Source organism: Schistocerca nitens, chromosome 9 (assembly GCF_023898315.1).
Source record: "Schistocerca nitens isolate TAMUIC-IGC-003100 chromosome 9, iqSchNite1.1, whole genome shotgun sequence".
NCBI classification, from domain to species: Eukaryota; Metazoa; Arthropoda; class Insecta; order Orthoptera; family Acrididae; genus Schistocerca; species Schistocerca nitens.
The window spans coordinates 438,570,949-438,585,987 of record NC_064622.1 but is presented as its reverse complement, the minus strand read 5'-3'; the positions used below and the strand labels follow the sequence as shown (position 1 = coordinate 438,585,987).

The window sequence follows — 15,039 nt, the reverse complement described above, 5'->3', positions numbered from 1 at the left end:
GACTGTAACGGTCGTTCATTGGGAGATTTAAATCACTCGTTATCCTCTCCGCACCGATGTAAAGTGGACTCTAGCAGGCACTAGATGTGAAACGTCCACACCTCTTTTGATATTGTAACTAGAAAGCAACACACTCATCTAACAAAAATTGACATCGGGAAATTTAAAACCTTCCCGTCGTATACATTGTTCCATGATATTTCAGGTGAACTACCGGATTTCAGTAAATTTTTGACTCGATGTTTCGGTGCACAGTCTTCTAGCCATCTTCAGATTATGCCCTGAGCCGAAATGTCGTGGCAGTATGTCACTGACATCCGGCAGTTCGCTTCAAATTTCATGGAGCGAAAGGAAATATTTTTACTATATTGTCCATTTAACCAATAAAACCATGTTCACCTTCCACGATTATAACGTATTATTATTGTTGTAAAAGAAATTTTCAGATATTTTAATATATTATTAATCTGAAATATGTAATCTCTACATGTTTGTGACGCCTTGCGTTCCTTTTTCGGTAGTTACCAGTACCACAACTAGTTTTTGTTGTTGTTATAAATGATTATTTCTCGTTTTGCGGAAAAAATGGGCCATAAAAAAAATGTTCAAATGGCTCTTATCACTATGGGACAGAACATCTGTGGTCATCAGTCCCCTAGACTTACAACTACGTAAACCTAACTAACCTAAGGACATCACATACATCCATGCCCGAGGCAGGATTCGAACCTGCGACCGTAGCAGCAGCGCGGTTTCTGACTGAAGCGCCTAGAACCGCTCGGCCACAGCATGGGAGATCATTTCAATGTAATTTTATAATAGTCTGAGTAGTAAAATTGCAGGTCCAAAATATAATAAAGATCTGTTATACTGCCCACGAAGTTATTATTCGTTCCCATTGTGTAGTTGATGATCAGCTCACTTTATCTTCATTAGATGAAAATAGTTCCAGAACTGCTTGTGTATCAATTGAATTAGCTAAATCGACCTGTTTGGCAACAATAGTGTATTCCAAAGCTCGCGAATTTGTGGACTGCTATACCCACTCTCGCTTTCAGTGACAAAGCTCTAACTCACAATCAGTGGTTGGTTGCAAAATATACGCTGAGTTGCTTGTGTGAATAGGAATATGTCTTTACTCATTCTGGAGCTTTCTAGCGACCAGCATCTTCAAAATGTTGGAGTACACTGATGTTCTACCAGATACCGTTTCGCAATTTTCAGTACAGCATACATGACCTGGGTGGATGAAATAAAACGGTTCCGCACTATCAAGTGGAATGGATACGGCTTTTCAATCCTCGCTGTGACTAACACCCCCCGCCCTCCCTCCCCCCCCCCCCCCCCGCCTTTACCGATATCCATACAATTTCACTGACAATGAGAGCCGCGAGGAAGTAGTATTGTCGTACTATTAAAAATGTTACGAGAATACTTCATCGTACTGGCAATATCGGAACAGATGATTTACAGATAGCAGCCCTGTAACACAACTGACGTTCATAAAGCCGGCATTTGATGGCTCTAGAAGAATCGGTTTATGCCCAACATGTAAACGCGACAATGAACTTTCGAAGTTCGATTATCGTCTTCCGCGAGTTGTGACGTACATCTATGTAAATGTGGGCAAGTAATTTTTCTAGAAGCCCCGGAGAAGCTGTGCGAAATAAACCATTCGCTTGTTTTCCAGCAGCAAGACAGGATATTCCGTAAGTGCGACATTGGCATTCTAGTTTTATCTGTACTCGTTCCTGTGACGCACAATCCTTGAAGCACTGCTTACGAAGGGCACCTCAGTACAGTAACACACATTGCTTTGCTTACTACACGCGCTTCGTGTACAGAGAAAGCCAAGGAAAGTTTATTTCGAAAGCAAATAATATGTAGTATAATATGTATACTGGCGACAGCACAAGTAGCTTATTTTATGTTCTCGGTCGTGAAATACGGATTCTCAGTCCTCCAAATGAGCCAATTTTGCTTATTGACGGACCCATCCAAATGAAAGTGGACTTCGTCGCTAAACCAAACTACACAGCGCATACTAATTCCCATCATGCACCGCGGCCAACCGTGCAGTTTGAGCGCCCTAACGCAAACTGTTCAGAAGTTATAACGATTATGTTTCATTTATTTCAATAATTGTCACCCTGTAGCTCTGAACTTATGCTATTTTTCGAGTGAAGTCACTAAGAAATTTTGAACATTCTTCAGGCACTCCCCCTCCCCCACCCCCAACCCTCACCCTCTTCTGGCGTGTCGGTACCATTGACACTGTGCAGATAAAATCAGTCAAGATATAGCTTGCACTTTCCGGCTGTGAATGAAAAGGGAAAAGTCCTCGGCCACTCACTTCACAATAACTCGCAGAGAACAGGTACAGAAGTACGTAATGAGGTATGTGACTACTGCGTTCACGTACATCGAGTGCTCATAGCCTCTATGTCTTGCCTATGCCATAAAACAGTAATGGCCTTGTGTAGTTTCGGGTTATATCTGTTGTTTAGGCGGGTAATATTTGTCAGTTTTTAAATAGAGTCTTCGTGTTGATACCTGGTAAGAAATGTCTTCATTATTACTTTTATGTTTTGAGCTAGCCTGCACGCGTACTACTGTTATTTCACAATTGTTCTGCTGCAGAATTACCCATCTGTGTTTTGCTTCAATGGTACGATTTCATGCGATTGCATTGACAAATTTTAGGACCGTGTTTGGATGCACGTTGATTTGCGTCAGTCCTATTGGTTTGCTGATAAGCAATCATTAGAATCTTGTCCACGAATGGCATGTCTTAATTACTTACTATGCATGGGGGACAGAAAGGTGTTTAATTTGATCGTGTCATAGTTTTAAGGGTTGTGGATTTCCAGTCCTGCATTCTACCTCTACAGTTCTATAAATCCAAGATAAACAACTCTGCAGTTCTTCTACAAACCCAAGATGATCTGTTTTCAATGGGTGCATGACTGACGACAAACAGAAGGACCTGGAGTTCGATTTATTGTCAACTCCAAAAAGCAGGTTTTGTGCAAAACTCGGCCTTCGGATTGAGGAAGCTTTATTTTACTTATTCTCTGCAGTGATTTCGTAATTTTAGAAAAGGGTTTAATTATTTTCTCTTCTTAATTCGGATCGTAGTTCTTGCGTGATCGAGCGATATCATTATTAATCACCAGTATGCTTCGAATAAAATTTTGGACACTGCTTTAAAAATTGTCTTCTGTTTTGAATTTGTTTGTGCTATTAAACGCCTTTGCTTCAGTCGCGGAGTGTGACATCATCGTCACCTCTATAACGAAGAATTACTTGGAAAATGTGTCACTTTGTAATCGACGATAAGTGTCGGATGAGTATCTCTAAATCTCGATGAAGATATCGATCTTTTCATAAACGTCGAGAGTATCTAGACCGCGGAGCTCCGTGAGACGGTGGCGCCACACCATAACGCCTTTGAAACAGGGAATAGTTTTAAACTGATCGCAATAAAAGAGCGAACTTTCACGGGATAAAAAAAGATCGTCAGGCGGATCGTTTCGTCTGAATTCCGTTGTGGGTGTGCTCCGCGCGCGCGGCCCGAAGTATTTGCCGCCTTGCGTTGCGTCACGTGATCACCCCCTCTCCCAGCACTCGAGCCGTGCCTTCGCCCTACGTCATCTCGGCAGCGTAGCGGCTGTATAAAGCGGCAGCTGCGAACGCTATTCACGTTAGTTTGCGGTCGCTCTGTGGGGGTGTGTGCGTGTACGTGTGAACGTCGGTTGTTGCAGTCTTCAAGTGTTACTAGCAACGTTACGCCATCATGTCTGTGGACGAATTTGTTGGTCGCAAATACAAGCTCGACAAGAGCGAGAATTTTGATGAAGTGATGAAAGCGCTCGGTGAGTTCATGTCAACGTCTTTGTATGAGACCAAAATCGTTGTCGTAGAATGTTAGGTTTTGAACGCGAACGGTAAACAAGTTTGTAAATATTCCACTGATAACTATTTCGTGATTCCTGAGTGGCCCCTTCAAGAGAGGAAACTTATCTGAAAGTAATTTGTTGGCACTTGAAAGTTGCACTACTTTCGTTCTCCGTAGAGAATCCCGGCGTGTACTTGAGCAATCTGTCAATCTAAATGTCTGAGCATGTTACGTATTGATTGAACAAAATTCCCGGATTTTGCTATAGAAACAATTACATATGGTATATGAGGAACTCTTACTGGTATAGTTTGCAGCTGCGGTTTTCGTTTCAGGTTATGAACAGTACAATAAATCTTATTTGTATGGCAGATGTGCTGTGATAGTCCAGTTTTGGAATCGAGCCATAATGTTGTATAAGCTCCGTAGATGTAAACTGTATGTAGGCGTACTGATATTTTCTGGTAGCTGACGAATGTAAACGAGACTGAAGTTCTATCCCCCACGAATCTCGACAGGTACCTGTCGAGTGTCATGCGTTGTTAATGCTGATCATGCCAACGTAGTTTACGGTTGTAGAACTGTAGTCACATCCTCGTCGAAAAGACTTGGAAGCATCTCCGATTTAGTTTCTGCTTAATCTGCTGCATTGTCTTCCTGAATTGATTGCTAAATTATGAAGCTAATTGTGCCTCACTGCGGAGTAATTAAAAGTTCAGGTGTCTGACGTGGCTAAGCGGTTTGGCAGTAAACTGCGGACGCCTCGGCATACAGCTTTCGCCGTGGCGGTCAAGGCCAACTAGCGGCCGCGTGTTTAGCTACGTGGCTGGTGGCCCCCGGCGATGTAGCTTGAGGCAGTAGCTGTGTTCATTCGCAAATGCGGAAAGGTAGTGTAGGGGGGCGGCGGCGATGGGATGGATGTTTATATTGCCATCGGCGACCTTGTTTCATGTTAAGAAAAACGGTTCAAATGGCTCTGAGCACTATGGGACTTAAGATCCGTGGTCATCAGTCCCCTAGAACTTAGAACAACTTAAACCTAACTAACCTAAGGACATCACACACACATCCATGCCCGAGGCAGGATTCGAACCTGCGACCGTAGCAGTCGCGCGATTCCTGACTGAGAGCCTAGAACCGCTAGACCACCGCGGCCGGCCTTCATGTTAAGAGCTGACTGAAATTCCAATTTCTCAGATATTTAAAGAAATACAGCAAAAACTTCGGCTCAATATCAATGTTCAGATTCTTCGTAATGGAAAGGACGTGCTGAAAGGAATCTCGCATAGGCGTGAATTTGTCTTCATATATGTGTGTGGCATCTTGAAAACATGTCTGGCGTCCTATCGTGTAATTTAATAACCATAAATCGTGTGCTGTGTTGCAGTCTGTTCGTACAAGACTGAACTGGTGAACTTGGTGGTCTTACATTTTCTTGGTGTGGGGGGGGGGGGGGGGGGGGGGGGTGTGTGTGGTTCCCCAGCCAGTAGTTACCAACCAGTGACAGACCTGCAGAACAAAGAAGTCCGATAATTATTCTTTCACGTCGATAAGCTGGTCTACTTCCAAGGCTCGCTGCTATGACCGTGGTCAGAGCGAGCTTGCAGGTGGAAACCTAACGGCTTGTTGGCAATATGTCATTAACCTAACAGGTACTTGACATTAAGTAATGGTTTAGTGTTAAGTTCAGCGAGGGATTGCCTAGTGTTAGAGGTTAAATACTTCGTATCGGAATAGTCTTTCTTTTCTGCTTCAGTTTTCTTCTTCTGAATACTAAAGGCCCAACCTTCAGATGTCAGGTCATCAGATTCCGTGTGAAAGTGTCCTCGGTAATGAGGTTAAGATGTCTTGCTAAAGTCACTATTTACATTGGTTAACAAACTAGTAATGGTTTCAGAACTCTGCGCGTATGGAGGTGTGCATAAGTATTGATTCCCCAGTCCCTTAAACTGATTTAAAGTTTTCGGTTCCGCTAACTGAAATTACTGGCGTCAACAGCAGTGAGATAAGTACGCGTTGTAAATTAGATAATTCTGTACACTTCAGAGTAAGAATGCCACGACAAACTTTGGAGACAAATCAATCTTCTTCCACTGAAATGAGGGAAGAAATGGCAGATTTTTAGTGCAAAAGTCTTTTCATATTTATTAACTTTGTTATAGTGTTAGATGAGCATTTTGTGAACATTACACCCAATGGCTGATTCCCGGAATGTGCAAATGCAATCATAGTTCGCAGGGGAGGTGGAAAGGAGCCAGTATTTAGTACGGGAATAAGACGTCTGCAATTGGCGTGACGCGTAAAGATACTTACTGCCATGTATACGGGCGTGATTTTCCTAGAGAGAAAAGTTGTGGCTTCAAACGTACAAGTTTTATTAGTTCACAAATAATTTTCCGTGTTTAAAGAGAAAATTCTACCGTCAAAATTCGAATACCGGAAAAGCAAACGGAACGAACTAAGGCAGAGCCTTTGTAAGTCATCTTACAATGTGCTTAAGGTTTTCGTCTCAATGTTACCAAATCAAAGCGTCAAACTAAAAACTACTTAAAAGAGAATATTCGGTGCAGGTGAACGTTACGCATGAAAACTTTCACGCGCACATCAATCTTACGGGTTAAGCTGCTGACATGCAGGCTCACATATGCAATTTTAACTGCACAAGTTTAGTGTGGTCTGTTGAACTGTTAGTTCATCATTGCGTTAGTACGCACTAGCGATACACAGCTTATTACAAGCAAAGGCTGTTTAAAAATTAATATATATTGCGACGTAAAGTACGGTTGCAGAGGATCTTAACATACACACGTTAATTCCCATACAATCGCTTTGAACAGTTGAGAGTTTTGTATGTATCCACAGGACATGTAGCCTGTAATTGAAAATGTCATCATGATCTCTCCACTGGCAAAACATTCCAGACTAGTCCTGCTTTCAGATCTATGGGAGGGGACTCCCAAGGGAAAGGTGACCACGAGAAAAAGATTCAATAACAATGTAGCAGCTTCAAAATATTTTTGTCGTTAGCATATTCTCAGCTAACTCCATTTCAAATTCCTTTCCACATTTCCTTCGGATAAGCGTCTTAAGTCATGGAAAAGTCTGATTGCAGCAGGTTCTACTTCGTTTCTCTGAATACAATATTTCTTAGAGATTGTAATTGCTGCTGACGTGCTACAGTCGACGCGGTAAAGTTACTCGCTGCGCTCATGTGATTCAGACGCTATTTTGTGAATTACGATTTATTGGAGAATTTCGCACAGTAACGCATCTGTGCAAACGCGTTAGTGTTTTAATTACGCCACGCCCACCTGAGCCTATACTCACTGATTCGAGCTGGCTTACTTCACGCGTATTTCACGAGTATCAGGATCCAGTCAGCTTTGCTTTCCTTGCTGACACTAATATCAAACTACCTGGCTGAGTATTAACTTAATTCAGTTGAAAAACTCATGACCTTGATTCGTAGATTTTACTAGTGGCTGCTTTGGAATCTGACTTAGTTTCCTGCCTTGCTTTAGTTACATGGACGGTGGGACTGGTCAAAGGGATGTTTGTGCCATATTTATTTTCTAGCGCTTGGAACTTCATCAGTGGCTATGAATATGCAGTAGACTTGAGAACTGGAAAAAGGTGACGAAGCTAAGCTCTTAATGCGTTAGCGCGCAGCGGTTGGGTCGTGATGGTCATCAGACTGCTGCCGAAGATCATAGAGCTGCTGCCAACGTTAATTGTGGAGCTTCTAGTGTGTAAGAATCGATGCTGTTTCCTTCTTTAGCACAGTGGTCCACTAGTTGTCCAATTTGCCTTTCTTTCGCTTGGTGTTAGATTCCTATGGCTTTTGTACACTCCAGCATACTAAAATTGGTCGTTGAAGAATACTGGCAGAAAATCTGCATCCGTTAGGCATTTGCCTAATACGATCTATTATTTCCATCTGTTCTTAGATCTTCCTAATATCTAATTCGCCGGCAACTTTGATTTTCTGCTGTCCTCCATTCTTGACGCAACTCCGTCCACTTAAGTTCCCATAATAAACTTCATCCATTCCTCCTTGTCAGCATTATTGCTGGATAGTAGTACCTAGCTAAGCTCCTCAGGGATAACATAACTTGTTTTCTTTGCTCATTTGTTCGTTGCAATCCATAGACGCCCATATCACGGTGGACTCAGATATTTTGCAGAATTTCATTTCCTTTCCGCAAAAAGTTTCTGCAGATGGTTCAGTTGATATTCTTTTTGAATGACCATTCCACATGATTTTCATAACCTGAATAATTTTCTAGCTATTAATTTTGCTGATATTATCCTGTTCCTAGAAACCGTAACCTTAGTTTCCTGTGAAGACCAAATAACTTAACGATATTGGACCAGTTTTTCGATAGCTGTAGTCTGTTCCCGCTAACAGGGATGAGTTCAACAAAGTAATGATCAGCATGAAATTATTTGTGACTAATGAATCACATCCTGCTCCCAGATTATTCGTGTAGCCCATGAATTGCTTGTTCCTTAAGCTGGGAGTTGATGGTGCGTTCATGTATACACTGGATAACATGTGCAAGATCGTTAATTAGAAAACGATCTGCACAAAAATGCCTTAGGCTAAAGCCTAATGACGTGAACACTGTGAAAACTTGAATTTTGATTCCCGTGCATATTAATTGCATACGATAAAATGGAACTGTAGTACAATGGCGTGACCCCTTTCGTTCCAGGTGTGGGCATGGTGACCCGCAAGATGGGCAACGCGGTGAGCCCCGTCATAGAGCTGACGAAGGACGGCGACACGTACACGCTCAAGTCCTCGTCCACGTTCAAGAACACGGTCATCACCTTCAAACTGGGCGAGGAGTTCGAGGAGGAGACTCCGGACGGCCGCAAAGTAAAGTCGACCATTACCCAGGACGGCAACAAGCTGCACCACATCCAGAAGGGCGAGAAGACCACCACAATTGTGCGAGAATTTTCAGCCGAAGAGGTGAAGATGGTGAGTAAGGTGACAAAAAACCTGGTCGGCGTGTAGCCGGCGCATTTCTCTAAGTCCATGTCAAATAGCTCAACCAGTCCGCTAAAAATACCTCGCGGTATGTGTGGCTCAAGAGGTAGGCGGCAGCTAGAAAAGTGCAGTTTACTAACAAAGCCTTAACAACTGCCCCTCTTCACTGATATCACGAGTTTCGATCATTGCTTGAACATGAAGTTCCTAAGGCAGTACGGTCTCATAGATTTCGAAACAGTCGCCTTTGAGTTCCGATCTTCTGTTCATTGAAACTGTATTAACGTAAATTGCTCCACCGAGAGTAAACTGACAGTACTTAGTCATGACAAAGAGAATTGTTACTATATGACTCATATCTGCTTTACATCTGCTTTACTATTACATCTGCTTTACAATTTTCGCTGTCTGTTTCAATGTTAAGACATTACCGCCATGTAGCAAACATTTAAATTACGACGGATATAAAATTTTGAATTTTTTCTGAAGATCACAAGACTACAAAACATTAAAAAATTTATTGTGCTTAATAGCAATGTTTAATTCATTAAAATTCCATAGTAGTATGAAAATTTAAAGTAATTAGGTTTTAATTAGTAATTACATCGAAATCCACATGTTCTTAATCAAATTGCAAAACACGGAATATACTTCTGTCGAGATAGTTAGCTATCGATAATGTTAGTCCATGAAATATCTTTACGTTGATCACTTTTCCTTCACATTAGTAACTAAAACATCTTCAGTAAAATTAGGATTAAATTTGTTTACTTTTACATTATGCATCTGAAGTAAAAACAGTTGCTACCGGCCAGATCCGAATAGAGGATCTGACAATGGGTCTTCAACCCCACCATTAAGCCATTACCATTTACGTTAATAATCAGATTTTAACTGTTTAGATTCTCAGACAGTTTTCTATTTTTGAGAATCATGCTGCTTCAAGAAACGGTACAGGCACTTGTCAAATCCTGTAATATACAGCCAGTTCATAAAGTGTCACTGTAGGACAAAATGCGTAACAAAGATGTGGACTATTGCATTGGACAGTAACTAAATGAAATCCGCAAACACACGAGTCTTGGGCGTCCGCCTTTATCCCACCTTAGTATCCTGTTCAGAACGCCATAAAATGTCGTAGTGAAAATGACTTAAGTATTTCCAGGATTAATACTGGGCAGTATGTGAGTAAGGCCCTTGACTGTATTTCTGTAATTACTGGTTTCTTATCGAGATCACCGCAGCATAGCTGTTACTTTTAGAAAAACAGTAGAAATGCTCCCATCTGTCGCTGAGCAAACGTGGATGAGCTCCTAAACCATCTTGGCACCAATTTTCCTTCTTTTGGCATAGCTTACCAAACATTTATAACCCATGAAATTAGGAATTTGACGTGCAATTTTTGATAAGCCAATAATTAAGCATCCTAGTCACTCCTGGAAGTTCGTTGATCTAATATCTTTCATTTGTATTGTCAACTAGGTATTTCCTCAGTTCTCCTAATACACATGTGAACGTTCTAGGCACATTAATCATCCACTCCCTAGGACACTCAATGTTCTGTCCAGTTGCTTTTAGTCTTAATCAGATTTCTCTAGTACATAGTTCTTTTTCTGTATTTTCCGCAGAATTTCTGCGTTGTCAACTTGAGAGCACAAATTTAGTAAGCTGAACCGTCATTCCATGTAAAACGGAGTGAAGCACAAATTGTCAATTCGAAACTTAGCGGGGATGGTGCTCTCAAGATAAAAAGGACTACATAACTTTGCTTTAGCGGAAAAGGACTGGTGTTAATATATAGGGTAGTTAGTCTTAACGTTCAAAAACAACTCCGGAGCTATGTAAATAACTGTGGGACAAGTAATTCGATGACACACATGACTGCAAATGTCGGGAGATCCCCAAAAATGGATAGCAAACGTTGGACATAGATAACACTCGAAATACGGAGTATTTTTGAGCGTGTGCTAAAGATGGAACGTCACAATGCTTCCACTGAAGCCAACAGTACCATTTCGAACACCTTTTGTAAATGTGATCCGTTGTAAACGTAGAAATGAGTTATCCCTGCTGTAACCAGGCAACAATTGTTGCTTTGTATTTCTTTCCTTTCGTGCTTTCCTTTGTCAATAACAAAAACGCAGATCACTAACAAGTAACTACGCAACTCAAAAGCTTGTACTCTTTTACTTGTGACAAAATACCGTAGGTTTTATGTTGGACTATACTTCGCGGTACACCATCGGACACAACGATACTGCTAAATTAATAAATTAATTTAAAAACGGCCGCAGGCAATGAAAAAGTATTGCCTGTCACATCAGACTTAAGCCCTGAGCCCCGCCCACATAGGCCGGGAACCAACCCAACGTAAACGGTTCGCTTGCACTGCGATGACGAAGTGCGACAGTCCAATAGCTTGAACACTGGCAGTGCGGAGAGGTACTTAGGCTTACGTCACATGTTAAATATCTATCCGCTTTCGGAATATTTGCCGACATCTGCGGCTCAATGTGTCTTAAATTGCCTTGTCCTAATCTGTCGCTTCAGATCTTCTAAATGTTAGTAGGAATCATCCTGCATACACACGTTTTGACTAGACAACTACATATCTCTGGAACGATGTATTGTGCGAAGAAGTTGGCGGCGTAAAGTTAATGTTGAAGAAACATGTCACGGCTAGAAATGGCCGCCTCCTAGCCACAGCTCTTGCGACATCGGGGTGAACTGTGCAATAATTGTCCGTCTGGAAAACTGTTCGGATTCTACGCCAAAATGTAACTACTTAAACTACTTCCCATTCGTGGTAGATGACGATATAATAGACAAATCTAGTCTACCTCGTTCTGCAATTAAGAACTCTTTGAATTCTAAACTTACGGTGTAAACGTAAACATTTGTATTGTAACAGTTTATTGTACAGTAAAATATGGTTACCAGTTTGCGAACGGCTAGAAACTGGTCAGCGTGATCAGACTGACAACACGCATATAATTTCTTGTTCGTATAAATCCAAAACAAAGCACCCCAAATGATGAGTGGTAAGAGGACTCATCGCTAAAGGTGTGCCAATGAAAATAGAAAACTAAGACATAAACGTGACCTTTCCTGGATCACGCTAAACATAGTTATAAATTGTACTATTAAATTTGCAACACTAAACTAATACAGGTCATGCTAAACCGTTAAAACACTAAGGTTTATTTGCATAGTAAGTTAGTGTAGAATCAAATTCCAAATTTAGCACACTTCATATTTTTAGATTACAGCGCCACCTACAACTACACTAGTTTCGTTAAATCGTCGATCTTATAGCGTACAATCCGATTATACACAAAAAATAGGGGTGCCCATTTGAAAATACTGCTCACCCCACCCACTCTGGAAGGATGGTTAGGTGATAAGTTTCAGCACAATGTCCCCTTTTCTAATATTGACTTCCACCTAAAACATTCTTCATATGTTGCGGCGTTTTCGCAGTATTTGGTATAAAAGTAAAACTAAAATCATTTATAGATTTTACTAAAATACCCAACTTCGCAAAAATGGCGTTCGTAGTTTCAGGAAAGTAATGGAAAGATCTTAATGTGAACGCTATTGAGTCAATCATCTCATTCCATTGAAAACAGGATGGAAATTTAGCTACACCATGAAAGCCAATAACTGTTCGGCATTTAGCCCCATGCTGTGTGAATTGAAAATATGGTATGCATGCAAATTTCCTAGTTGCAGTATTAAACGTGTGATTCACATACATGATGTGAAAACATCTACTCCAGATAGTTTCAGGTAGTGCCTATATGACTAACAGAAACTGACCTAAAATTGGTGTCACCTAATAGTGTTCATGTTGCATTCCTTAGTTGGATGTGAAAGGTACTTAACTTTCCTCAGCCAGCTACAATTTCGTTAAATACCAGAATTGTCTACTTATGTGAAGGTTCATACAAGTTGTGGACCTCCAGTTGGTTGTCCTAATATAAGCTATTGTTTGGAGCTTAAAGCAGTGTCAAAACCTCAAATGTCTGTGAATAAACAGTGCAGTGTTAGTGCTAACAAGAGTTAATGAAATAAATCCATGCCAGTAGATTGAATCTATGCAGATATTGGTACATGGTACAATAAATCTTTCTCAGATACTCAGTAATGGTTTTGCAAAATAACTTAAGATTTGTTAAAGACCATCAATAAGATTTGTGTATTTAAACAAATTTACCTGTGGCATCAGAATACTGCCTCACACTAGTCATGTGCTGTACTTAAATCTTTCTGCAGACTCCTCTATCATTGCCCAAATATGTCCCCATTTCAAGGTGTGTAACAAGTTACAAGACACAATGTGCATCCCAATATCCTGTAAGTAGGTATCTGGGTATTCTTAGTGTTTCTTGTCTTAGAATATCACTGCAGTAATGTAATCATTACATGATCTAGTTGCAAACTGCAGGAAAAAGTAGCATCTTTGTACTACTGTGACTACTGGTAGGTGCTCAGACCTTACTCCTTTACAATAAGGGGTGAAATGCACTTAAAATGAAGAGGTTGAAGTTCTTACTGTAAACAACCTTGAATTTCTTAAATCTTCAAAGAACTCCAAATAAGAAAACATCTTGTGGTAAACCACTGGACAACTTTTGTGTATTGAAATGCCCTCTTTCCAAAAGTGTGGAAAATGGCAGTGGTCTGTTATTTCTATTGTTGGAAGTTAAAGGCAATACATTCTGAAAGTGTTCCAGTGTAGACACTGGGAAATCCTAAAGTTCAAACATTTTAATTTAACCTAATTTGGGGCTCATATTTTACTAAATAGTTGTAAATTTTTCAAGTCTGAAAACTACACCTCCAAAAAATAAACCATGTTAAAGGCTAGATTTTGTATTTTGGGTAACTGGTATGTTTTAAAGAAACACTACAATGTTACAATTTTAAATGAAAACTGTCGAACTGTGCTAGGAAGTTGATTAACTTTGAATTGTATTTGTTTCAGACCATTACAGTGGACGACCTTGTGTGTACGAGAATTTACAAAGCAATCTAAGACTGCAACTTTCGCCACTGAAGATAATTATTTCAATTTTTTGAATGCCAATTGTTAAATTTGTAGGAAAATTAGATTCCATACCAAGTGATACAGCTTCATAATAGTTTAGTTGATATTTGCTGTTAAGAATTTGTCTGCTCATTTATTAGCTTCTATATTTATTCCAGTTTGATATTTTAATATTAAAATTTAAAAGTTGTAGTTTTCAGCTGAACGGATCTTGATGTTCCTAAAGTATTTTTGTATTCTGCATTTGGTATAATTGTTATATGCATTTAAGTGTTTCCTAAAATCTTGAACTTTGTACTGAATTTACTGTAAGTTAATAAAATTACATACCTTTAAATGATATGCCATTGACAATTACATACTTCCCTTAGTAGCATTTCAATTCCAGTAATATTGAAAGTAATGATGAAACAATGAATTCATTCTTGCTGTGATTTGATCTGAGATGTGACTTTTCAATTGGGATTATGTCCCTACTCAAGAAGGGATTAAAATACACTAACTAGGTTTTAACACCACAAAGCTAATATCCCTACCCTCCCTTACAATAAACATGTTCCTATACCAACCTCTTAATACTTAAATTTTGACATAATTCAGACACAGATCAAAAGATGTAGCTGCTCAACAATCAGTTCCCTGTGAAAGACGTATTCTTGGAGTCTATCCCTAAGTAAATTTATTCTAAAAAGAGACCTTTGTCATGCAAAGGTCACTTCCCAAACAAAAATCAGTGCTGCTGGGAAAGTTTGCTCAAAACTCTCTAGTACTGACAGTTTATTTGTATCATGCCTTGCAATTATCTTCTGGAGGTCTTATTGCTTGTTAATCTAGCTACTGATGATGGAGAGACCAAACTTCCCCACTGACAGTATACCAATAAAATGAGGCGTATTGGTGGTAGTATCTAAAGGCCTACTTGGACTGCAGCATGAACCTGTACAACAGAACATTGTTTCCTGTTAACCTCACTTTGGAGTAGTTGAACAGTGTAGTTCTGCATAACTAATGATAGGAGTAATGTCATTGAAGGTATCGGTAGCAGGGAGGGTTCTAAGATAAGCCACATTAGTGGCTGTGTTCAAATTTTTCGAA

General features: G+C 40.2%; 1 protein-coding gene across 3 annotated transcripts in view; it reads left to right on the top strand.

Moving 5' to 3' along the window:
• Positions 1 to 14,281, top strand: part of LOC126203583 (fatty acid-binding protein, muscle-like) — a 176,171-nt gene extending 161,890 nt beyond the window's left edge. For 2 of the 3 annotated variants that reach the window (XM_049937945.1, XM_049937943.1), the window contains exons 2-3: positions 8,614 to 8,885; positions 13,882 to 14,281. In XM_049937945.1, the coding sequence (XP_049793902.1) occupies positions 8,614 to 8,885; positions 13,882 to 13,932 (323 nt within the window). In that variant the 3' untranslated portion in view covers positions 13,933 to 14,281. Of the gene's footprint in view, positions 1 to 3,694; positions 3,876 to 8,613; positions 8,886 to 13,881 lie in introns of those variants that run through there. The other variant, XM_049937944.1, reaches the window with a different exon arrangement.
• The last annotated feature ends 758 nt before the right edge of the window (positions 14,282 to 15,039 follow it).